Source organism: Artemia franciscana, chromosome 1 (genome assembly GCF_032884065.1).
Source record: "Artemia franciscana chromosome 1, ASM3288406v1, whole genome shotgun sequence".
NCBI lineage: Eukaryota > Metazoa > Arthropoda > Branchiopoda > Anostraca > Artemiidae > Artemia > Artemia franciscana.
In genome coordinates, this window is record NC_088863.1 from 29,244,428 (window position 1) to 29,268,867 (window position 24,440).

At 37.5% G+C, this 24,440-nt stretch overlaps 1 protein-coding gene across 1 annotated transcript in view; it reads right to left on the reverse strand.

Moving 5' to 3' along the window:
- The window catches only part of LOC136027993 (peroxisomal ATPase PEX1-like), a gene marked incomplete in the record, with an annotated part of 82,546 nt that overhangs the window by 25,307 nt on the left and 32,799 nt on the right, over positions 1–24,440 (reverse strand). Inside the window, 3 exon segments of the mRNA XM_065705558.1 lie at positions 3,788–3,950; positions 13,529–13,688; positions 22,651–22,758. Of these exon segments, the coding sequence (XP_065561630.1) occupies positions 3,788–3,950; positions 13,529–13,688; positions 22,651–22,758 (431 nt within the window).

A 24,440-nucleotide genomic window follows, 5' to 3' on the forward strand; every position in this document is an offset into this window, starting at 1 on the left:
GCTCTACCAAAATTTTAAGAATCAATAGATTGATCTAAAAGTAAAATCAGAGACATAATGCCGGTCGGGATTTAAAATAAGAGCTCTGAGACACAATATCCTTCTAAATATCAAAATTCATTAAGATCCGATCACCCACTCGTAAGTTAAAAATACCTCACTTTTTCTAATTTTTCCTCTCCTTTCAGCTTTCCAGATAGTCAAATCGAGAAATACTGCAGGTCCCTGACACGCCTACAAATTTTCATCGTCCTAGCACGTCCAGAAGCACCGAACTCGCCAAAGCACTGGACCCCCTTAACTCCCCCAAAGAGAGTGGATCCAGTCCGGTTACGTCAATCACGTATCTACAACATTTGCTTATTCTACCCACCAAGTTTCATCCCGATCTGTCTACTCTAAGCATTTTCCAAGATTTCCTGTTTCCCCCTCCAACTCCCCCTAATGTCACCAGATCTGGTCGGGATTTAAAATTAGAGCTCTGAGACATAAGTTCCTTCTAAATATCAAATTTCATTAAGATCTGGTTACCCATTCTTAATTTAAAAATAACTCAATTTTTCTAATTTTTCCGAATTAACAACCCCGCCCCCAAATCCCCCAAAGAGAGCGGATTCAGTCCGGTTATGTCAATCACCTATCTGGAACTTGTGATTATTCTTCCTACCAAGTTTTATCCCGGTCTTTCCACTCTAAGAGTTTTCCAAGATTTCCCGTTTCCACCTCCAACTCCCCCAATGTGCCCGGATACGGTCGGGATTTAAAATAAGAGCTCTGAGACACAAAGTCCTTCTAAATATCAAATTTCATTAAGATCTGGTCACCGATTCGTAAGTTAAAAATACCTATTTTTTTTTCGATTTTCCTTTCCCTTCAGCTCCCCAGATGGTCGAATCGGGAAAGACGACTTTATCAAGTCGATTTGTGCAGGTCCCTGACATGCCTACCAATTTTCATCGTTCTAGCACGTCCAGAAGCACCCAACTCGCCGAAGCACTGGAAATACCCCCAACTCCCCCAAATAGAGCGGATCGGTTCCAATTATATCAATCACGTATCTTGAACTTTTGCTTATTCTTTCAATCAAGTTTCATCCCGATCTCTCCACTCTAAGAGTTTTCCAAGATTTCTGTTTCCTCCCTCCAACGCCTTATGTCCTCGGATCCGATTCGAATTGAAAATGGGGCATTTGAGACATAAGATCTTTCTATATATTAAGTTTCATTAAGATCCGATCACCAATTCGTAAGATGAAGATACCTCAATTTTCACGTTTTCAAAGATTTTCGGTTTCCCCCTCCAACTCCCCCCAATTTAACCATATCTGGTCAGGATTTCAAATAAGAGCTCTGAAGCACAAGATCCTTCTAAATATCAAAAATTCATTAAGATCTGATCACCCATTCGTAAGTTAAAAATACTTCATTTTTTCTAATTTATCCGAATCCGGTTAGGTCAATCGCATTTCTATAGCTTATGATTATTTTTCGCACCAAGTTTCATCCCGACCCCCCCCCCACTCTAAGCGTTTTCCAAGATTTTAGGTTTCCCTCACCAACTCCTCCCAATGTCACCGGATCCGGTCGGCATTTAAAATAAAATCTCTGGGACACGATATCCTTCTAAATATCAAGTTTCATTAAGATCCGATCACCTGTTCGTTAGTTAAAAAGGCCTCATTTTTCTAATTTTTTCGAATTAACCTTCCCCCCCCCCACTCCCTCTCTCAAGGTTGTCGAATCAGGGAAATGACTATATTCAATTTAATCTGGTCTGGTCCCTGATACGCCTGTCAAATTTCATCGTCCTAGCTCGTAAGGAAGTGCCTAAACTAGCAAAACCGGGACAGACAGACCGACAGAATTGCGATCGCTATATGTCACTTGGTAAATACCAAGTGCCATAAAAATTACTTCAACTAAGTACAGCCAAAACACGTTCACTCAAAACGGGACATTCTTGCAGAATACTCAAATTTTCCTTAGTGTCTGCAACTATCACGAAGCCAATATCTTCACAATATCTGTGAAGATATTGGCAGGTATTATAATAATAATAATAATTTATTTATGCCCTCTTTACATACAAAAGATGAACACAGAGGAGTATGGAATGAAAACTAGAAAATATAAAAATTACACTTCTAATGAAAATCAGTAAATCATAGCTGTTTTTTGTTTTTTCACATAACTCATAAAATAGCACCCATAAACATAGGGCATAAACATCTATTTTATTACAAAATAACGACAAAACTGTTTTTCCATTAAATGAGACAATTAAGGGGAAAATTTATTCTATTTTCTCTAGACCCTCTAAGAAATCGGTCGTATTGTTCAGATATTATCTGTGTATTATCTTCACAGATATTATCTGTGAAGATATTGGGTGGCAGAGCTGATTGCTGACCTTGATTTTTGGCTGACCTTGAAAATATCGAAAGTAAAAAGTCAGAACAGCATTACTTCTAAGGCTTATTGACCAAAGTGGAAATAAAATTTAGCAACTTTTGTAAATGCAATTACCCGAGATAAAAGTCTACGCTCAGGTTACATCAAAACTTTTATGTCGTTCCTGGGTTCCATTTATTTCAATAGGCTTTAGAAGACGCGATTGATTTACTTCTCAAAATGTGCTTTATTTCAATAGTAAAGATGTACTATCTCCTTATCGAATAGTTCTTGAGGTAGGTACGATGGTTTAGGCTTAGTCAGAATTTTTAACTATGATTACAAAAATCGCAAATTCTTAAATAAATTAGTTTCACAATTAAATTCTTCTGGATTAGCTGAACATTGAGCATAAAAAAGACGTCCCTTACATCCCCTTCTAAGATACTGATTATACTTCTGGCCCTGGCAACAGACTTGGAAAAAGGTCTTTCAGTTACTGGCAACGTTAAACTATACCAATGATGAAAACAAAAAGACGAGACAAAACAAGGTAAACCTTATGAAAAAGAAAGTAAAGGACAATCTTTTCAAAAGGAATTGGCTATTTGAGTGTGTTACAGGCAAGTTACACGTACTTAAATCTAAAATGCCTATTTCGAGGTGTAGGAGCTAAAAAATTCTACTAAATTGCATATGTATTAACAGAAGTAATAAGATGAACCAACTACACCACTCGGACACCTCAAAATTTTTTCATACAATTAAATAGCCTGAATGTGATTTTAAAACTTGCATTGCTTATTTTTATGAAAATTAAGGAACTTGGAAAAATTAAGCGTTGGCTTTCCTATGATTATACAGTGCTATTATACATTAACTATTTCCTGTAACTACTGTTACCTACTGTTTTGCTGCCTATTAACTATTTAACTGTTTAAGTAGTGGTGCATTAACTGTTATGTAAAAAAAGACATATATAATAGTTCCCGAGAAATAGAATCTTGCCACAGGTGTTCTTAGACGTACATTAATTGAAGTTTCTGAGAAATATTTAGCTCCATAACTTCAATGATGAGTTTTTAGACTTTGTTTTTGAAAAAGAAAAGCAAAGAAGGATAAAAAAAACTTGATGTTAGCTGCTCCTTTTATATTGCAGTTAAATTAAAAAAAACTGCTCTTAATCCAAATTGGAGGGAGGAAAAGTCCTCCCCCTAAGAGAGGTTTCAAGTTTTTCCCTCAATGGATCTGTGTACAACCCTTTTTCATGTGGAAAATTTGATGATAGCCCGTTTCCTAAGACATTACCCGTACGCACTAATGAGCAACAGTACACTCAGAGCAGCAGCTATTCTTTATTTTTTGATCATTCTTATCGGTTTCGGATTGAACCTTACCTTATTTGGGTTTTTCAGCTCAAAAAAATAAGTGAAAAAATGACGGCCCTGGTTAACAGCTAGTTTTGAATGAAGATTTGCCTTTGACTGGGCAATTCCAATTATCAGCAGCCTCGGATTTTTTTCCGTATTTTCGACTATCGAACACAGTTTTTCTACAATCCTAAAAGAGAAATGTGTATTTTCTATATGTACAATTGTCAGTCCAAAAACATCAATGACAATATTTTTATCAACAAGATGTTAATGTAGATAAGGAAAAAAAAAAGAATAAAAAATTAGACAGTTTCTACCTGCACTTACGAAAAGAGGAAAAAACAAGAGCTAAGAGCTCATATGGCACTTGTGACGAGGCGAGAAGAGCTAAGAAGAGCTAAGAGCCAAGAGATCATATGGTATGAGCTCTAACAAAATTCTATGAATCAATAGATTGATTTAAAAAGGATAATAAGAGGCTTAATGCCGGTCAGGATTTAAAATAAGAGCTCTGAGTCACGATGTCCTTCTAAATATCAAAATTCATTAAGATCCGATCACCCACTCGTAATTTATAAATACCTAATTTTTTCTAATTTTTCCTCTCCCTTTAGCCCCCCAGATGGTCGAATCTGGGAAAACGACTATATCAAGTCAAATTGTGCAGCTCCCTGACACGCCTACCAATTTTCATCGTCCTAGCACGTCCAGAAGCACCAAACTCACCAAATCACTGAACCCCTCCCCCCAACTTCTCCAAAGAGAGCGAATCCAGTACGATTCTGTCAATCACGTATCAAGGACATTTGTTTATTCTATCCACCAAGCTTCATCCCGATTCCTCCACTCCAAGTGCTTTTCCAAGATTTCCCCCTCCAACTCCCCCCAACGTCAAAAGATCTGGTCGGGATTTGAAATAAGAGCTCTGAGACATGAATTCCTTCTAAAAATCAAATTTCATTAAGATCCGATCATCTATTCGTACGATAAAAATACCCCAATTTTCACGTTTTCCAAAAATTCCGGTTTCCCCCTCCAACTCCCCCCAATGTCACTCTGGTCATTAAGATCTTTAAGATTAAAATTTCATTAAGATCTGGTCACCCTTTCGTAAGTTACAAATACCTCAATTTTCAAAATTATCCCCTCCCCCAATTCCACCAAAGAGAGCAGATCCGGTCCGGGTATGCCAGTCACGTATCTTAGACAGGTTTCTATTCTTCCCATCCAGTTTCATCCTGATCTCACCGCTTTAAGTATTTTCTAAGATTTGCGGTCCCCCCAACTGCCCCCCCCCCCCCCAATTACGCTTGATCCGGTTAAGATTTAAAATAAGAGATCTGAGTTACGAGGTCCTTCTAAATATGAAGTTTCATGAAGATCCGATCACTCCTTCGCAAGTTAAAACTACGTAATTTTTTCTTATTTTTCAGAATTAACCCCCCCCCCCAATATAGCGGATCCGTTCCAATTATGTAAATCACGTATGTAAGACTTCTGATTATTTTTCCCACCAAGTTTCATCCCGATCCCTCCACTCTAAGTGTTTTCCAAGTTTTAGGTTCCCCCCTCCCAACCCCCCCCCCCCAATGTCAACAGATCCGGTCGGGTTTAAAATAACAGCTCTGAGCCACAGTGTCCTTCTAAATATCAAATTTTATTGAGATCCGATCACTCCTTCGTAAGTTAAAAATATCTAATTTTTTCTAATTTTTCAGGAATACCCCCCCAACTACCCCAAAGAGAGCGGATCCGTTCCGTTTATGTCAATCATGTATCTAGGACTTGTGTTTATTTTTCCCACCAAGTTTCCTCCCAATCCCTCCACTCTAAGTGTTTTCCAAGTTTTAGGTTTCCCCCTCCCAACTCCCCTCCCCCATTTTCCCCAGATCCGGTCAAGCTTTAAAATAAGAGCTCTAAGACACGATATCCTTCTAAACATCAAATTTCATTGAGATCCGATCACTCGTTCGTAAGTTAAAAATACCTCATTTTTCCTAATTTTTAAGAACAACCCTCCCAACTACCCCAAAGAGAGCGGATCCGTTCCGATTATGTCAATCATGTATCTGGGACTTGTGCTTATTTTTCCCATCAAGTTTCATCCCGATCCCTCCACTCTAAGTGTTTTCCAAGATTTTAGGTTTCCCCCCTCCAACTCCCCCCAATGTCATCAGATCCGGTCGGGATTTAAAATAAGAGCTCTGAGACACAATATCATTCCAAACATCAAATTTCATTAAGATCCCATTACCCGCTCATAAGTTAAAAATACTTCATTTTTTTTCTATTTTCTACGAATTAACCGGGCCCCCACTCCCCCCCCCCCCAGAATGTCAAATTGGGAAAACGACTATTTCTAATTTAAGATGGTCATGTCCCTGATACGCCTGCCAAATTTCATCGTCCTAGCTTACCTGGAAGTGTCTAAAGTAGCAAAACCGGGACCGACAGACCGACAGAATTGGCGATTGCTATATGTCACTTGATTAATACCAAGTGCCATAAAAATTCGATATCAAAAGTAATTGTGCCTAAAGTTTATTTTTTTTTTAAGAACATAAAATTTAACTAGCTTTGCTGATTAGCTTTTTGGTTGACTTACGTGTAGAGTAGATTAGTAGATTATGCAATTCCTCAAAGACTAAAGTAGGTCTTACCAAAATAAACTCAATTGTTAGGAACTAGAAAAAAGCCACCAAAAGATGACAAAAGAATGAAAACCCATCTTTTTACTAGGAAGAAAAGAGGTAAGAAGAACTATATATTCCACTAGAGCTCCCCAAATAGGTTGGTGAAAGTCCTATACAGAGAAAATACAAATAGACTAGTTGAATATATTAAAAAAATGCCTGAAGACGACAGCTGACGATTCCACTTTTGGTTGTTAAAAGATTATGAATACTAAAGACTTCCGCAAAGTTTCACCACTGCTACAATGCTGAACGGTGAAAAAAAGAAGCAGAAACTGATTCGGTAATTTACTTTTCCTGCTTACACAACAAAAAGCTAGTTTAACCCTCTTCAGGGTAGTTCAATATAAGGCAATTAGGCGATAATTCAATAGACAAAAACATTTCAATGCATCACGTCTGATTGGATTTTTTCTCTGTTGGCGTCTGAAGCAAAAACAATTGAATTTAACATTTCTGTTTACATAACGAAAATTAAGTAATATAAGTGATACTTTTGGAATCAGAAGAAAACAAGGATCCTATTGACATGTGAATGAAATTGAAACACCAAAGGACGAAATATATTAAAACAGTACAAATAGCTTGTCTAAAAATATATTTTTGTAGTGAGTGAATCAACTAATGACTTGAAGTGTTTAATCTTTAATAGTTTTAATAATAAACATATTAATGGATAGGTTTGATTTTCGGCTATCTGACAATATATACATATCTTTTCAACTCTTACATGGTAAAAAGATGTTAGGGTTATGTTTTTATATGTTTTTAATCATTTAATTACTGTTATTTTCCCCAGTTTACTGCCAAAAGTGTTTATCTTTTGCTACAGCAATCAGGGAAATTAAACTTGATAGAACTCTATGAGTACTAGGCAATTTTATCCAATGTGTATAAAATTGCCGAGGATCTCGAACACACAGCTAGACGGCACAATAGTAAAGTAAATCTTTAATAGTTTTAATAATAAACATATTAATGGATAGGTTTTATTTTCGGCTATCTGACAATATATACTACTACTACTACTACTACTACTACTAATAACTCACTGCAGGACCAAGCCGCCTGAGGCCAACACAGCTACGCACGCTCCTCCTCCAACCTAATCTATTTAAAGCCTCCCTCTTTACACCCTCCCAGGAAGTTCCCATTTCCTTTAAATCTTTATTTATGACATCCTCCCAACCCAGACAAGGACGACCTGCTTTCCGTGTAGCCCCAGACGGTTGGCCAAAAAGGACAATCTTCGGTAATCTGTCATCCTTCATCCGTAGAACGTGGCCTAGCCATCTCAACCTTTCTTTCATTATAGTCCCAGAAAGCAGGATTGAACCACACTTTTCGTACAACCTACTGTTTGAAATACGGTCAGTCAGCCGGGTACCCAGAACAATCCGTAGGCAATTTCTCTGGAAAACATCTAGTAAATTGTCATCTGCTTTTCGGAGTGCCCATGCTTCAGAGCCATATTTTACCACTGTCATCACTGTAGCTTCCAATATTCTAATCTTGGTTTGTAGGCTTATCTTTCTATTCTTCCAAACTTTTTTTAACTGTGAAAAAACACCCTGAGCTTTAGCTATTCTACTTTTAACATCTTCACTGCTCCCACCATCTTTACTAATAATACTACCAAGGTAACTGAAGCTCCCAACCTGATCAACCTTTCGTTACCTAGTGCCACCTGTTCATCTTCACTTATTCCTAGCCTTAGTGACTTAGTCTTCTTAACATTAATTTTCAAGCCTATTTTAGCACCCTGAACTCGTAAAACCTCTAAAAATTCATTCATTTTGCTCACACTTTCATCTAATATGCTTAAATCATCAGGATAATCTAAGTCCAGGAGCGTTCTTCCTCCCCATTTGATTCCATGGTCTCCAATTGCCTTTCCTGTGCTCCTTAAGACGAAGTCCATCAAAATGATCCATATAAAGGGACACAACCCTGCTTAACTCCTGATTTAATACAAAACCAGTTGCTAACCTCATTTCCTACCTTAACCGCAGCAGTATTATTCTCGTACATAGCGCAGATCACTTTAATGTATTTTTCTGGTATACCATATAACGATAAGACCTTTGTTAACGCTGTTCTATCAACAGAATCGAAAGCTTGCTCATAATCGATAAAACTAAGGACCAAAGGTGTTTGACAACGAAGGGACTTCTCAATTATTAACCTAAGAGTAAAAACATGGTCGACATATCCTCTACCTTTGCTAAAACCGCATTGTTCTTCCCTTAAAACTTTGTCTACAGCATGTCTCAGTCTAAAAAGTATCATATTACTCAGTAATTTGCTACCTACAGAGACCAGACAAATGCCACGATAATTACGACACTCACTCTTGTCACCTTTCTTATACAGTGGTTTAATTAAGATTTTCCTAAAATCATTGGGTACTTCCCCTTTTTCAAAAATCATGTTCATAATCTTCAGTAGCTTATTCCTAACCTCAGAGCCACCATATTTAAGGAACTCATTAATCATACTATCAACACCTGGGGCCTTATTATTTTTTAATCCTTCTAGTACTGTCGCTAATTCTTCCTCACTAAACAAATCTTCCTTCACATCCAAGGTATCACAAACTTTTTCATTTTCATCTATATCTTTTCCTGCAACTGTATCTCGGTTTAGCACATTCTCAAAATGTTCCACCCATCTTTCTTTAACTTTTTCCTTATCACTAATTGTGGCCACATTTCTATCTTTAACTGGGACTAGTCCGGATTGGCTACTCCCTTTCAATTTATTAACATGCCAGTATAATATTTTACTATTATGCCGTCTAGCCACATCTTCCAGATCCTCAGCAATTTTATCCATCGCCTCCATTTCACATCTCCTTAGGTAAAAATATGTTAGGGTTATGTTTTTAATCATTTAATTACTGTTATTTTCCCTAGTTTACTGCCAAAAGTGTTTGTCTTTTGCTACAGCAATCAGGGAAATTAAACTTGATAGAACTCTATGAGTACTAGGCAATTTTATCCAATGTGGATCAAATTGCCGAGGATCTGGAACACACAGCTAGACGGCACAATAGTAAAGTATTGTACTGGCAGGTTGATAAACTGAGAGGATGTAGTCACTCCATATTTGTCCCATTTAAAGATAAGAATGGGGCCATGAACAACGATAAGAAGAGAGTTAAAAAGAGATGGGCACAACGTTTTGAGAATTCGCTAAACCAAGATAGAGTTGCGGGAAAAGATGTAGAGGAAAATAAAAGTCTGTGATGCCTTGGATGTGAACGAAGATTTGTTTTGTGAGGAAGTATTAGCGACAGTACCAAAATAATTAAAGAATAATAAGGCTCCTGGAGCTGATAGTGTGGTAAATGAGTTTCTTAAATATCGTGGCTCTGAGGTGAGAAATAAGTTACTCAAGATTATGAATATGATTTTTTGAAAAGGGGGAAGTACCTAGCGACTTTAGGAAAACCTTAATTAAACGACTGTATAAGAATGGTGATAAAAGTGAGTTTCGTAATTATCGAGGCATTAGTCTGGTTTCTTTAGGTAGCAAATTACTTAGTAATAAGACTGGAAATACTGTAGACAAAACAAGAGCTAAGAGCTCATATGGCACTTGTGACGAGGTCGGAAGAGCCAAGAGCTCATATGGTTTGAGCTCTAGAAAAATCCTAAGAATCAATAGATTGCTTTAAAAGAAGAATCAGAGGCTTAATGCCGATCTGGATTTAAGATAAGAGCTCTGAGTCACGAGGTCCTTATGAAAATATATTATATGAAAATTCATTAAGATCCGATCACCCACTCGCAAGTTGAAAATAATTCAATTTTTCTAATTTTTTCTCTCCCTTCATCCCCCCAGATGGTCGAATCAGGGAAAACGATTTTATTACGTCAATTTGTGCACCTCCCTGACACGCCTACCAATTTTCATGGTCCTAGCACGTCCAGAAGCACCAAACTCACCAAAGCACTAAGCCACCCCCCTAACTCCCCCAAAGAGAGCGGATCCAGCCCGGTTACGTCAATCACGAATCTACGACATTTATAAGCGTTTTCCAAGATTTCCGGGTTTCCCCTCCAACTCCCCCCGACAGATCTAGTCGGGATTTTAAATAAGATCTCTAAAACATGAGTTTCTTATAAATATCAAATTTCATTAAGATCCAGTCACCCGTTCTTAAGTTAAAAATACCTCAATTTTTCTAATTTTTCCAAATTAACAACCCCAAGCTCGCCCAAAGAGAACGGATCCGTTCCAATTATGCCAATCAAGTATCTATAACTTGTGCTTATTCTTCCCATAGAGTTTCATCCCTATCTCTCCACTCTAAGCGGTTTCCCCTCCAACTCCCCCCAATATCACTGGATCTGTTCAGGATTTAACATGAGAGTTTTAAAGCACAAGATCCATCTAAATATCCAATTTAATTAAGATCTGGTAACCCGTTCGTAAGTTACAGATACCTTAGTTTTTCTAATTTCTTAGATACCTTAGTTTTTCTTATTTTTTTCAATTACTCCCCTCCCCCACCCCCAGCTCCACCAAAGAGAGCGGATCCAGTCCGGTTATGTCAGTCACTTATCTTGGACTTATGCTTATTCTTTCCACCAAGTTTCATCCTGATCTCTCGGCTTTAAGCGTTTTCCAAGATTTCCAGTCCCCCCCCCCAATGACACTGGATCCAGTCGGAATTTAAAATAAGAGCTCTGAGACACGATATCCTTCCAAATATCAAATTTCATCAAGATCCAATCACTCCTTCGTAAGTTAAAAATACCACATTTTTTCTAATTTTTTTAGAATTACCCCCCCCCCCTTAAAGAGAGCAGACCTGTTCCGGTTATGTCAATCACGTATCTAGGACTTGTGATTATTCTTACCACCATGTTTCATCCCGATCTATCCGCTCTAAGCGTTTTCCAAGATTTTAGGTTCTCCCCCCCCCAAAGTCACCAGATCCGGCCGGGATTTAAAATAAGAGCTCTGAGACACGATATCCTTCGAAACGTCAAATTTCAGTAAGATCAGATCACTCCTTCATTAGTTAAAAATACCTAATTTTTTCTAATTCTTTCAGAATTAACCCTACCCCCCTAACTCCCCCAAAGAGAACCGATCCGTTCCGGTTATGTCAATCACGTATCTAGGACTTGTGCTCATTATTCCCACCAAGTTTCATCCCGATCGCTCCACTCTAAGCGTTTTCCAGAATTTTAGGTTTTCCCACCCCCAACACCCCCCAATGTCACCTGATCCGGTCGGGATTTAAAATAAGAGCTGTGAGACACGATATCCTTCCAAACATCAGCTTTCATTAAGATACGATAACCCGTTCGTAAGTTAAAAATACCTCATTTTTTCTAATTTTTCCTATTTAACCATCCAGATGGTCGAATTGGGGAAACGACAATTTTTAGTTTAATCTGGTCTGGTTCCTAATACGCCTGCTCAATTTCATCGTCCTAGCTTACCTGGAAGTGCCAAAAATAGCAAAACCGGGATAGACAGACAGACAGACAGACCGACAGACCGGCTGACAGAATTTGCGATCGCTATATGTCACTTGGTAGATACCAAGTGCCATAATTATAAGAGAAGAACAGTGCAGTTTTAGAAAAGGTAGAGAATGTGTCGACCAAATTTTCACTCTTAGATTAATAACTGAGAAGTGCCTGAGTTAACAAATACCTTTGGTTCTCAGTTTTATAGATTATGAGCAAGCGTTTGATTTTGTAGATAGAAGAGCTTTAGCGAAGGTCTTATCCTTGTATGATATGCTTGACAAAAACATTAAAGTGATTAGTGCTATGTACGAGAACACCACTGCTGTGAATAAGGTAGGAAATGAGGTTAGCAGCTGTTTTCGTCTTAAATCAGGAGTTATGCAAGGTTGTGTCCTATCCCCCTTTCTATGGGTCATTTTGATGGACTTTGTCTTTATGAGCACAGGAAAGGCAATGAGAGACCTCGGTATCAAATTGGAAGGAAAAACTTTCCTAGAATTAGATTGTGCTGACGATTTAAGCATCCTAGATGAAAGCGTGAGCAAAATGAAATGAACTTTTAGAGGTTTGCGAGTTTAGGGTCCTAGAACAGGTTTAAAAATAAATGTTAGGAGGTCTAAGTCAGTAAGGCAAGCAATAAGTGAAGATGAAAAGGTGACGTTGTGCAATGAAAAGATCGATCAAGTGGACAGCTTTACTTACCTTGGTATTTTTATTAGTAAGGACGGTGAGAGCAGTGAAGATGTTGAAAGTAAAATATATAAGGCTCAGGGCGTTTTTTCACGAAGAAGAAGTTCGGAAGGGTAGGAAGACAAGTCTGCAAACCAAGATTAGAATATTGGAAGCTGCAGTGATGACAGTGGTCAAATATGGCTCTGAAGCATGGACGCTCCGAAAAGCGGATGAAGATTTGCTAGATGTTTCTAGAAAAATTGCCTATGGATTGTTCTGGGTACCTGGCTGACTGACTGTATTTCAAACAGTATGCTGTACGAAAAGCGTGATTCAATGCCGCTTTCTAGGGCTATAATAAGAGAAAGGTTGATATGTTTAGGATATGTTCTGCGTATGAAGGATGAAAGATTGCCAAAGATTGTCCTTTTCTGCTAACCTTATAGGGCTAAACAGAAAGCAGGTCGTCCACGGTTGGAGTGAGAAGATGCCATAAAGAAAGATTTAAAGGAAATGGGAACTTCCTGAGAGGGTGTAAAGAGGAAAGCTTTGAATCGACTGGGATGGAGGAGGAGCGTGCGTAGCTGTGTTGGCCTCAGGCGGCTTGGTGCTGCGGTGAGTTGTTAATAGTAGTAGAACTCCTTGACGATATATTTCATTGTACTGTTTTTCTGTTCTTTTTTTTTTCACACACGTTGCATATTTTCAAACTTGGCGCCCGCTAGACGTTAACCCCGCATAACTTTACATCGATGTTTTTTTTTACTAAAAACAGAGTTCCCGGGTTTTCCTAAATTTTAAAGAGGTATACAGTTATTTCAGTTTTCATTTAACTATTTGAAAGAATAAGATTTAATTCTTACTGCCTTTGATACTTTAAAGAGAATACGTCAATTTAATAAGGATACCTGTCAGTATGAGAAGCCTCTATGGGGTTATTAACCACAATGTTTTCCGTCTTACAAAACAGAACATCCATGTTATCAAGCACCAATAGCGATGGCTCTACTTTTGATAAATCTTCCCAGATTTTCTCTAGTTTTCCAAATATTGAGACTGGACTTTTCCCTAAAAATACCGTAAATATAGCAACAGTATGCATTAACTCTCAAAAACAAATGATGACCATTACTTAAAATTGCCTAAAATAGCACTTTCCAGGGACCGGGAAAATCTCGCTGTCATCCTTTAATGATGCTACCTATTTTCTATGCAGATCCCATCAGAGGTGGCTACAGGGGACCTAAATAAGAAAACATATATGGATACTCAAGTCATGTAGCCTTTGTGAGTCGGGGGAGGGGGAAGGGAGGATCCAGCAAAAATAAAGGTCAGTTGTATGTGGTTTATGTGCTGGACTGGATGTCTTGCAGAGTTGTGATTCGAGTGCTGGTGTCAATGATTATCTATTTAAATAGAAGATCATCGACGACTCTGTAAACTCGGCTAGAGTCAAAGAGGCTCCATAATGGTACTTGAAGAAATCAGGGGAAAAACACAGGAAGGATCGGACGGTTTGTCCCCAACCACGCATGTTACTCCTGACAGAGGGCAGAGAGCTAGGAGATCGACACCTGCGCTACGCAGACCATTGCTCTGCATACGAAAAAATTCTTCTTTTTTGTACATAGAATCAGCAAATAAGCAAGAGTTTTGAGCTATTTAATTGGCGTTTTTTTAACTTTCTTTATTTTACATTGGCAAGCCCAAACCAAATTCTCCTGAACAACCACTGCATCCAATCATGTGAAAGCTAACATTTTATCTTGCGACTATTGAAATAGCCCAATATCACGAAGAGACCATAGTCTTGGTCACAAACAAACCATCTCTACGTTTCAATATGATCTCAAATTTAAGTTATCTTGTCATCACCTGTTAATTTTTTTTTCTTGACGATATAAATATAATTGATGATATAGATGTGACTAAGAAAAAGCAGTTGTCCCTTCAACACCTCTGCCCTTTTGATCGCCGACTTTTAAGTGTAAGGGTAGACACGTTGCGCCTTATTTTAATCGAAGATATGCAATGATTTTCAATCTGTATGATTTCAGGTACGAAATAGGCGAGTGGCCCCTCAAAGAAACACCATCCTTTACCACAAGAATTTCTCATTTGTATTACCCAAAAAACGAAGCACGTCCTTCCAAGACCAGCTCTCTCGCCAAATTATCGGGAGAGAAAAAGGCCGGGATTATTTTATTGACTGATCGCCATGATATCCATAGGGCAAGTAGTCTGGGTAAATGAGACATGATAGCGGTGAATTTAGAGGCACATTTGCCCTTTCCGACCAACAATCTGCTTCGAACTTACGGGGTAAATAATTTTGGGCAAATGGAAAGGGCGGATGGACTTCCAGAGGCGACCACCCCTGCTGAGTCCCACATACCTTCCACATACAGTCAAGGAGAGGCTAACCGAGGAATTTTTGAATAGTTAATTGTAACAGCTCAGACGCTAACAGGCTTTAATTTTTTTTTGTTTGGGGAATTTTCCATTTGCTACATATAGTCAGAGCGCCAGATTTTGTATCGTGCACCCACCCATGCCGGAAGGTACAAAAATGCTGAGGACAGATCCTAGGGTAGTCGACCATGCTGAAAACGAAAATCGTAGGGCGCATGTTCGCCGTTAGGGCGTTTCTGAGATATAGGCCAAAAACGCCAAATTTAGCCTATAACTAAGTGTGACGATCCAGGATCTTTTTGCGACTTATTGGGCTGAGGAATCTGGCGTAATGTTTTATCAATCGAAAGAAGAGATCTACATGTACAAGAATATGATTTTTAACTTGAAAAAAAATTATTTTTTTCTCTATTTACTGCAGTTTCAAAATAAGTGCTGTAAAATTCAACAAATATCTCAAAGAAAGGCTAAAAACTCGAAATTTCTTCAAGGTAACAAATTTTTTTTTCCTATTCGAAAAGAAAGTGCATTCAATTCCGTACATAGCTAAAAACATATAAACTATTTTCATTTTTAAAAGGTCTGCGATTTTTATTTGTAGTGTCACTGAAATGATCACTAGCCGTATCGTGAAAAAGGACATGTTTTTTTTTTCTTCAAAGGGTAGGAATACTTCAAACTTCATAACTGTTTAAAATTTTTAACTTTTACTTAAAAATAAAAATAGGCTTAAAAAAAATATTGACTAATTTTATATATATATATATATATATACATATATATATATATATATATAGAATGGACGAATATGTTTTCTGGTGTACTAAAGTGTCTACAATTACCTTTTTGGGACCTGATTAGCCAGTAATACGACTGAGCTATTTACTACATAAAAGAATTCTGCCTCCCAGATGGATTTGCTTCATGGATTGGAGTTGTCTTACTCGGCCTGCCCGTTAAATTGGGTAATAGTAACTGATTAGGGACCTGTTTTAATTAAAAGTAAAAGGTATCAAATAAAATTTTCAAAAATATTCCTCATTTTCTTCTTCCGAGAATTCAGATGGGGCAAGGTCAGACTCCCTGCATGCCCTCCTCGTTCCGCGGCAGGAGCATAAGCTGCAGCATCCTTTCATTTTTGAGCAGCTACAGTCTTTCCTGCATCTTCCACTTTTACATCTGCAGTAAGATTCCAGGCTTGATGCTTCTTTGCAGATTGAGACGACCGCATCTACTCCCCCTTCAGCCATCTTCTATCCAAGGAGAAGTGGATCTGGAATGCTCGGCCGAGCCTGTACTGACGACAAGATTATCCATGTAGCGAATATGGCTCTTCGTATGCATGGCTCGAAGGTGTCGTCAGAAGGTGGAAGTCTTTACACATCTTGTTTTTGGCACCGAATGTAAGCCCTTACACTGGCCAGTGAATTGAATCCGGCTTGTTTGCCGTACTGTTTACAATGACCAGGAATTTTGATAGGTCGTAAAATTCTCGAAACGCGTCGACTGAAAGCTTCCCTTCTGCATCCTTGATCTGCTCCGTCACAGACAACATTTTTGAGGCAAAAGTTGGAGACACCGAGGTGTTTAAGAAAGAAGCTTTCCCGACGCCGAAAAAAAAGTTTGTTGTGTCACAACCTGGCAGACAGTGCACGAACGGTAACATAATCTGCTCCTCTTTGGACAAGTGGACTCCATCCGCCGGCTCGTGTAGGCCTACTGGGATAATGTAAGTCGGGAACTTCAAGAAAAGTTCGCTCAGTCCTTCAGCTTGAAGCTCTTAAAAAAAATGAATACAGGCTACTGCCACGTCTGTGTCGTTGGCATGCACAACGATGCTAAGATGCTACAAGCGTAACTGCTAGCGTACTTGGCATGTATCATAAGGCATTGGTCAGCCTCTTCGTGGCTGGAGGACAAGCATTCCTCGTAGTAACAATGTTCTGGTAAAGTTGGACAGCAGCCACGCTTAACCAGAGACACTTTGAATCTCTCCTTGAACCCACCTGAGAGAAAAAGGTTGAGTGCGTTCGGAAGCTGATTACTCATCTGCTCCCAGGCTTCGTACAAAATTTCGAGGAGCCGGCTTTTAGACGCTTAGCTTGCAAGTACGGCATCCCATTCTTCAATTGTGCTAAGAGCGGAATTCTGGAGGTTTTTCCCATTCCCTCGTCGGAGTCTGCATGCTGATTTCATAGAGGTCGACTCTTCGGTGTCCGTGAGCTTCCCAAACAGCCCGTTGTACCAATGTGCGACAATGTGGACTTCAGGAATACCCACTGGAAAATAATTCAGCAATGATAGAAGCAATCTTTCCACGAAGGATTTGACAGTTTCAAACCTGGCAGGCCGATATGACCTTATCTTGGACATTAGGTCAATGATGTGTACTGTAGCTGATGTTTTTTCTTTGGATTTCAAAGTGGCCAGCCAAGCTGAAAGTCCTCCTTTTTTTCTTAGCCAGTTCAACAGCACAGCTTTGTTCCCCGCCCTCATTTTTCAGCCAGAGGATGTCTTCGTTGATTGTTGCGGAAGATGCTCAAAAATGGATGGAGGAAAAGGAAGAATCTCTTTTCTGAGGATCTTTGCATCGGCTTTCTCCTTTTCTTCGTCGTAGCTCAACTGAGCAGTAATGATTCTCTTTAAGGCTGTTACTTCAGAGTTCAGGAGATCGGTTTTAGGGACACCATTCACTTTCTGAGTTTTTCTCTCTGAAGGGAAAGTTCGGAGTACAACCTTTTTCACATCGTCTTTCGTGTTGCACAGAAAGTCCTCAACCACCTCTTTTCCTTTTGTGGCTACGCAAGTAATATCAGAAACAATCTTCTCATCGTCCACAACTTCTGACGTCACAATATTCACTAGGTGAAGTCCACTCTGCTGAACGGATTGCCACATGTAGTGAAAATGTCTCGAACTCTATCTCGTGAAAGTTGTAATCGCGTCGTCGTCGACTGATTGTCTTCGTGATATTTCTATGTCTCTGTGGATACGTTGACTACTTGCAGGAAACCATTGCTGATGGCAGCGGAAATCGGTAAGGTAAGAATCCAAGCTCAGTCTGTCTCTCATCCATTTGTTCTCCTATTATTCCGGCCGTCGTCTTTGCATCCTTGTTCACTGTACATTCCAGTATCTGATCGGAACAGGTGGCCGTAAACCTGGTGTGCGTTCTCTTCAATGCGAAGTATCCTTTCATGAGCCTTCTGTGTACATCAGGAAAGGTTTGTGGTAAACTTCGCATGTCATATAGGTACTGTATGAGACATCTTGTATACTGAGGATGGTCAGCCACCACCAAGTACGGCAACATCCGAGCAGTTGCTGTCAAATGAGACTCCCAGTCACAGTCTCGTTCAGCATGATTGAATTGCATCACTATTTCGCGTATTTCCAAGAACTGCCGCCAGAAAGGAAACGTGGGTGACGCATTTCTAAGGGTTTTGAAGGCATTCATTGTGGGAGCCAAAGTGATCAGGGTATCGTTTGCCTTCTGAAGTAAAGTCTTCTTGTGCTTCGGAGTAATACTCTTCCAAGGACTCCCAGTAGAGGGCTAGCAAAACCTCGTACATTATGCAGTAGGCATTGATATCTTGGTAGTAGCATTTCCCTTGAAATACCTTTTCGCATGTACCAGGTAGCAACAGCTTTGCCTGCATCATAATCTCTTTGAGTCCGGAGCTGTCCATTATCTTACCAACTGCCTTGAGTTAGTTGAGCAGGAGGTGGAAGCCTCCCATCCGTAGGATTACGTTTTTGAAGTCATCCGGGTATTTACTTTTCACTCCCTGTGCTAGCTGATAGATGAAGAGATCTTGCGTGACCACCGTATCGTCATATCCGACAGCTTTACTTATCGCCGTGAAATTTCGCAGAGATTTTTTCGACTGTTGCATGGTTGTTTGGTGCTTCATGAAGGAAAAGCAAGATATTAGATTAAATATTGACAAATCAGTTTCAAATCACAGATGTTCCATTTGACAAGCATTTTCAATAGAACTGGAAGTTCCAATACTAAATCTGATTGATCAATGTAACATGCCTTTTTATCAGTCCTTATAAATCTAAATTAGTCAGTATCACCTAGTTTCTTGTGATATTTAATTTTGTAAATTACTTTCATTAAGTCTCTTACTTCTGCAAAAAAAAAATTACACTCATTTTTCCAGCCAACTTTACAACACCAAAAGTGCTTTTAAAAATTCTATTTTTTTTTAAATCGTTTTTTGATCTTCCAAATTTGTGTCATATTCTTCATTATCATCCATCAGCAAATCAGTATTTGCGTCAGAATCACATGTTGAATCAACCTGAAGTAACTGTTTTTTTTTTTTTTATCTTGGCCTACCTGACTCACTTTTCTTTTTCATCTTCTGTTGGTCAATTTTTTCTGCTTAGCTTATCAATCAACTTCCCGCTAGGTAGCAGGTTACTAAACAAAATTCATATTATCGGGTACACTCGCTAAAAAAGTTGCAGACCCCCCAGATATAATAATTTAAACTTTTTTTCTTAGCTCAATGTGCTCGGAATTAAACGGGCTTTCTTTTTTAATATAAAAAAAATACTTTATCTTGAAAAATTTCGAGTTTTTAGCTTTTCTGTTAGAAATTTGTTGAAAAAAATCTGACTCTTTTTAAAACTGCAGTAAAAAGTGTACTATTTTAAATTTTTTTTTACAAACAAAAATCATATTCGTGTAGCCCCAAGTCTCTTCTTTCTATTGATGTAAGAGCACGCAGGATTTGACCAATCTTATCTGTAAAAAAAAATTAGAATCATCGAACCCCATTATAGGCCAAATTTGGTGTTTTTGGCCTATTTCCCAGAAACGCCCCAACGGCGAACATGCGCCCTATGATATTCGTTTTCAGCATGGTCGACTACGATGGGATCCACCCTTAACATTTTTGTACCTTCCGGCATGGGTACTAATCGAAATAAGCGAGATACAGAATCTGGCGCTCTGACTAATAGAGTGCCTTGTAAGTAAGAATCGTAAAGCCTGTTCTTCTTCGGGGACGAGGGGATACATACTTCTGGTATTTGGTGTAACTTTTTGGTCGTTTTCATTACATTTGAGAGAGGAGACTTTGTATTTATATAATCAGTTGTGCACTAATTGTAAAAAAAATAAGTAAAGCAATGAAGTAGTTTGCCAATTACTAAAAATGTGTTTACATGGCAATCAGTCAGAAACAGACATAGAATCAAATTGTTTTTAGTCAAATGGTTCATAGAATCAAATTGTTTAGACATAAAATCAAATTTAAATAAAAGGTGATATAGTGTAAGGTAAATAATATAGCCTTAGCTTGTATATACTACAATTTTTGAAATAACTGCATGGATTGTGTTCCGTTTTATATTTTATGTTTATACATAATGTATTTTAAAAATAATGATTCAATGTTCGGAAATATAGAATAAAAATGGTTTTAACAATATAACTTATTTTGAGACCGCGTTTTAATGAGTATTTCGTCAGTTTTTTAAAGAATAAAGTATTCTTGAGACATGCCATTTATAAAGTTTTGAGAGGTTGACAACTTCAGTATTAAGTCAACAGGGATGAATTGGAGTCGAAGTTTCGATCCCGAAAAACTTCACGTTGCCATAGCAACGTAAATCTGGCTTTCTTAAAATACATAAAAAAAGATCGCACAACTTTCCTAACCAAGGTACATAAAAATATAAGACGCACCAAAGAATGTTGTGATAGGGAATGAGGGTGCCTCAAGTCCCAAAAAGTATATTTTTAGAGCCTTTATTTTTTTAAGGATAACGGGAGATTACTTTTAATCAGTGTTCATTTAAAGATTATTTGAGGTTTTTAAAATTAAGAAAGCGGCTTCAAGTTTGAAAAGGTGTCTCACCCATCACTGAATTTGATTATTCCAACAAGATCTCTAGAAGTTTCGACTATTTGTATTTACTACTATTTTCAAAAATTTTAATTTATTTTATCTCAAAGCTAGTAGATGGACTAAATGCTGTTCTCGAAGCGATGTTCATGAGTACATAATGGATATATTTACTGTAGTATATTCATCAATCATTACATATGCCACAGACCATGTTCTGATAGCGCATAATACCAGGTATCGTTTTAATATGATTTCATAGATGATGTCTGTCACGTAAAGACTGTGTTGAGAGTAAACTGTGAGAAAAGATTTTTAAATAATGACAAAATGACACCATAGCAACTCAATTTTTTGCAACCCTTTTCTTTCTAGTTGAGGAGGCTAAACGTATAAATAAACATAGAATGGATGAAGGCATCTGCGTATTCTGGTCCTAGCTGTCATTTTAAAAGCGTTACTTAAAACTTTGTGTCAAACTGGTATTTACAACATTCCCCATTAAATGAAATATACTCTCTCAATTGTCGCAATCCATTTTCATTTATATTTGTTTGTTAAAATTTGGTTCCCATTTTTATTATCAATCCCTATTTAGTTCTGAATAGGAAGAATTTAAAGCTTTTAACATCAAGATGATTCCTCCAAATAGCTTTATTGGAAAAACAATTGTTCGTTAATATCATTTGATGATTCCAAAATTACTAAATTTGTTCTATTCTTGTACAAGCTCATTTGTATTTGACAACACGCTATTTGAATTACCATAGCCAAAGTGATAAAAAATTTTAAGCAGAAGAGGAAGGTCCTTTGATACTGTTCATGGTAATTTTAGCCTTAGAACGAATTTTAACGATCTACACTTGCACAAGCTCATTTTGTGTTCGACAACACGCTCTTTGAATTACCATAGCGAAAACATTAAAAAATTTCAAACATAAGAGGAAGTTTCTTTGATATATAACGTTCTTAATGGTAATTTTAGCCTTAGAACGACTTTTTGCGACCTTATCTCTCACGAACTCATTTTGTGTTTGAAAACATGCTCTTTGAATTTCCGTAGCCAAAATATTTCAAATTTCAAACGTAAGAGGAAGTTTCTTTGATAAATAACGCTGTTCATGGTAATTTTAGCCTTAGAACGAATTTTAATGATCCACCTTCGTACAAGTTCACTTTATGTTAGACAATACGCTCTTTGAATTACCATAGCGAAAACATTAAAAAACTTGAAACAAAAGACGAAGTTTCTTTGATATATGACATTGTTATTGGTAATTTTAGCCTTAGAACGACGTTTTGCGACCTAATTTTCTTTTTGACGACATGCTCTTTGAATTACCGTAACCAAAAAATTTCAAATTTCAAACCTAAGAGGAAGTTTCTTTGATAAATAGCTCTGTTCAAGGTAATTTTAGCTTTAGAACGAATTTTAACAATCTACTCTCGTACAAGCTCATTTTGTGTTCGACAACACGCTCTTTGAGTTACTATAGCAAAAACATGAAAAAATTTCGAACATAAGAGGAAGTTTCTTTGATATATGACGTTGTTCATGGTGATTTTAGCCTTAGAACGATTTTTCGTATTTACTTTCGTTGTTATACTTTATAACTTTAACGCTATATCGCTTTATTATTGTTCATAGCTTAATAACTCTTTAAATATAACTAGCATTATCATTATCATACAGTAGCAGGAAAAAAAATCCACTGAGGTTTAAAATAAAATAAATGACCAAAAATCATATTTACCCTTCCAATGGACGCAATTCAAGTAAACAGCTTTTATACCAAATGGTGGGCCTTCCAATTTCTTGCAGATTTGATCAACAAAAGTAGTTTTACCACAGCCTATGCCACCTACAACAATTGGAAAAGAAAAAGACAAAGAATACAATCGGAGTTATCCATCCCGAGAAGTAAAAAACTTATCGATGGCAAAAATACATTAAAATATAATTGGACTAAATAAATTAATAATTTCAACTTTACAAGAGGCAATAGCTATTTATTCAATTATTTACCAACGCCCCCGCTCCCACGAAAAAAAGATCTAGAATTCATACTTATTAAAACGGATTTATTTAATTACTCTCTTAAACAAAGAAATATCATTAATATTTTTAATACTCTCATCAAGACGATTCTTTCAAGTTCTAATCTCCCTATGAAGATCAAAAAACGTCAACTGGGTCGAAACAATCAATGTAATAATCTCCGCAGAAGATCGAGTGTCATAATAATAATATTTTTTTATAGCCCACTCATATCACAATATAAACAGTGGAGTAAACACTAAAAAAAAAAGAAAAGAAAAAGAAGTGATTCAAAAACGAAAATCAACAATAACATTACATAAAAAAAAAATAAATCACCAATAACAGTTAAACAACAAAAACATTAAATAAATAAATTAATAAAACAAACGGATCAAACCATGGTGAGGCAACAAACGCCTATACACTGTTTCCGAAAGCCTTTCGTGTAAACCAGTCACCTTCTCAGTAATATTCCGAAGGTAAAACTTATTCATTATTTTTCGATTCCTATACCAAAGAGGAAAATAGAGAAGATGTTTATAAAAACGGAAACAGGCGACTCGAATATCACTAAAATCCTTATATCTAAAAATAGATTAAAGCCCAGAATGGTAAAGAACAGAATGATCTGAAAAAGTAGAATAAAGCCTTCTAAGGGCAATACGATTATATTTTTCTCGATTGGCAACAATTTTAGAGTAAAAGCTCTGGATCTTTGTTCTAGCACCCCAACGACACACTCACGGAAAGTTTAAAAAAATTTGGTAAGCGTAATACCCAACCATTGCATCGAATATGCATGAAGGATGGACAATTTTTCAGAAGTTAGAGTTTTAGGACAGGATAAAAAACTGACAGAAAGATACCCACATTTACCAACGTTAAGCGAAAGAGCGATTTTAGTAAAAGAACAAGAAACTTTATGAACCATCTAGGATAGTCTGAGTTTAGACGAGCTAATTAGAAGAATATCATCAGCATAGGCAAGACATGAAATGACAGTTAACCCAACAAAAAACATAGAAGTAATATTCTCAAGAATACTAGAAATACAAAATTTAAAAATCTTGGAGATACTACTCCGCCCTGCCGTACACCCTGACGAACATGGACAATAAAAGAAGAAAGGGCACCATTAGTTTTAATTTGGAGATAAGATTTACTATACCAAGACTTTAGAAGATAAATAAGTGGAATGTTTAATGTCGTGACTATAAAGAGAATAAAGAGGCTGACTGTGTAAAATACTACCGAGAGCCTTAGAAAGATCAAGACCACAAATGTGAAGACCATATTCTTTAGCAGAAGCATCTTTAAGAAGGCAAGCCAGAGCACGGCGAGCGTACTGGCAACAGATGCCAGACCTAAAACCGAGCTGGTTATCCCCAAAATTAGCATTCAAATTGATGAAAAGAAGTAGTGTATATTCAAGGATTTTACTAAGATCACAAGCAACTGTGATTAGCCTGCAAGAACAATAGTCCATTAGACTCTTACCTCGTT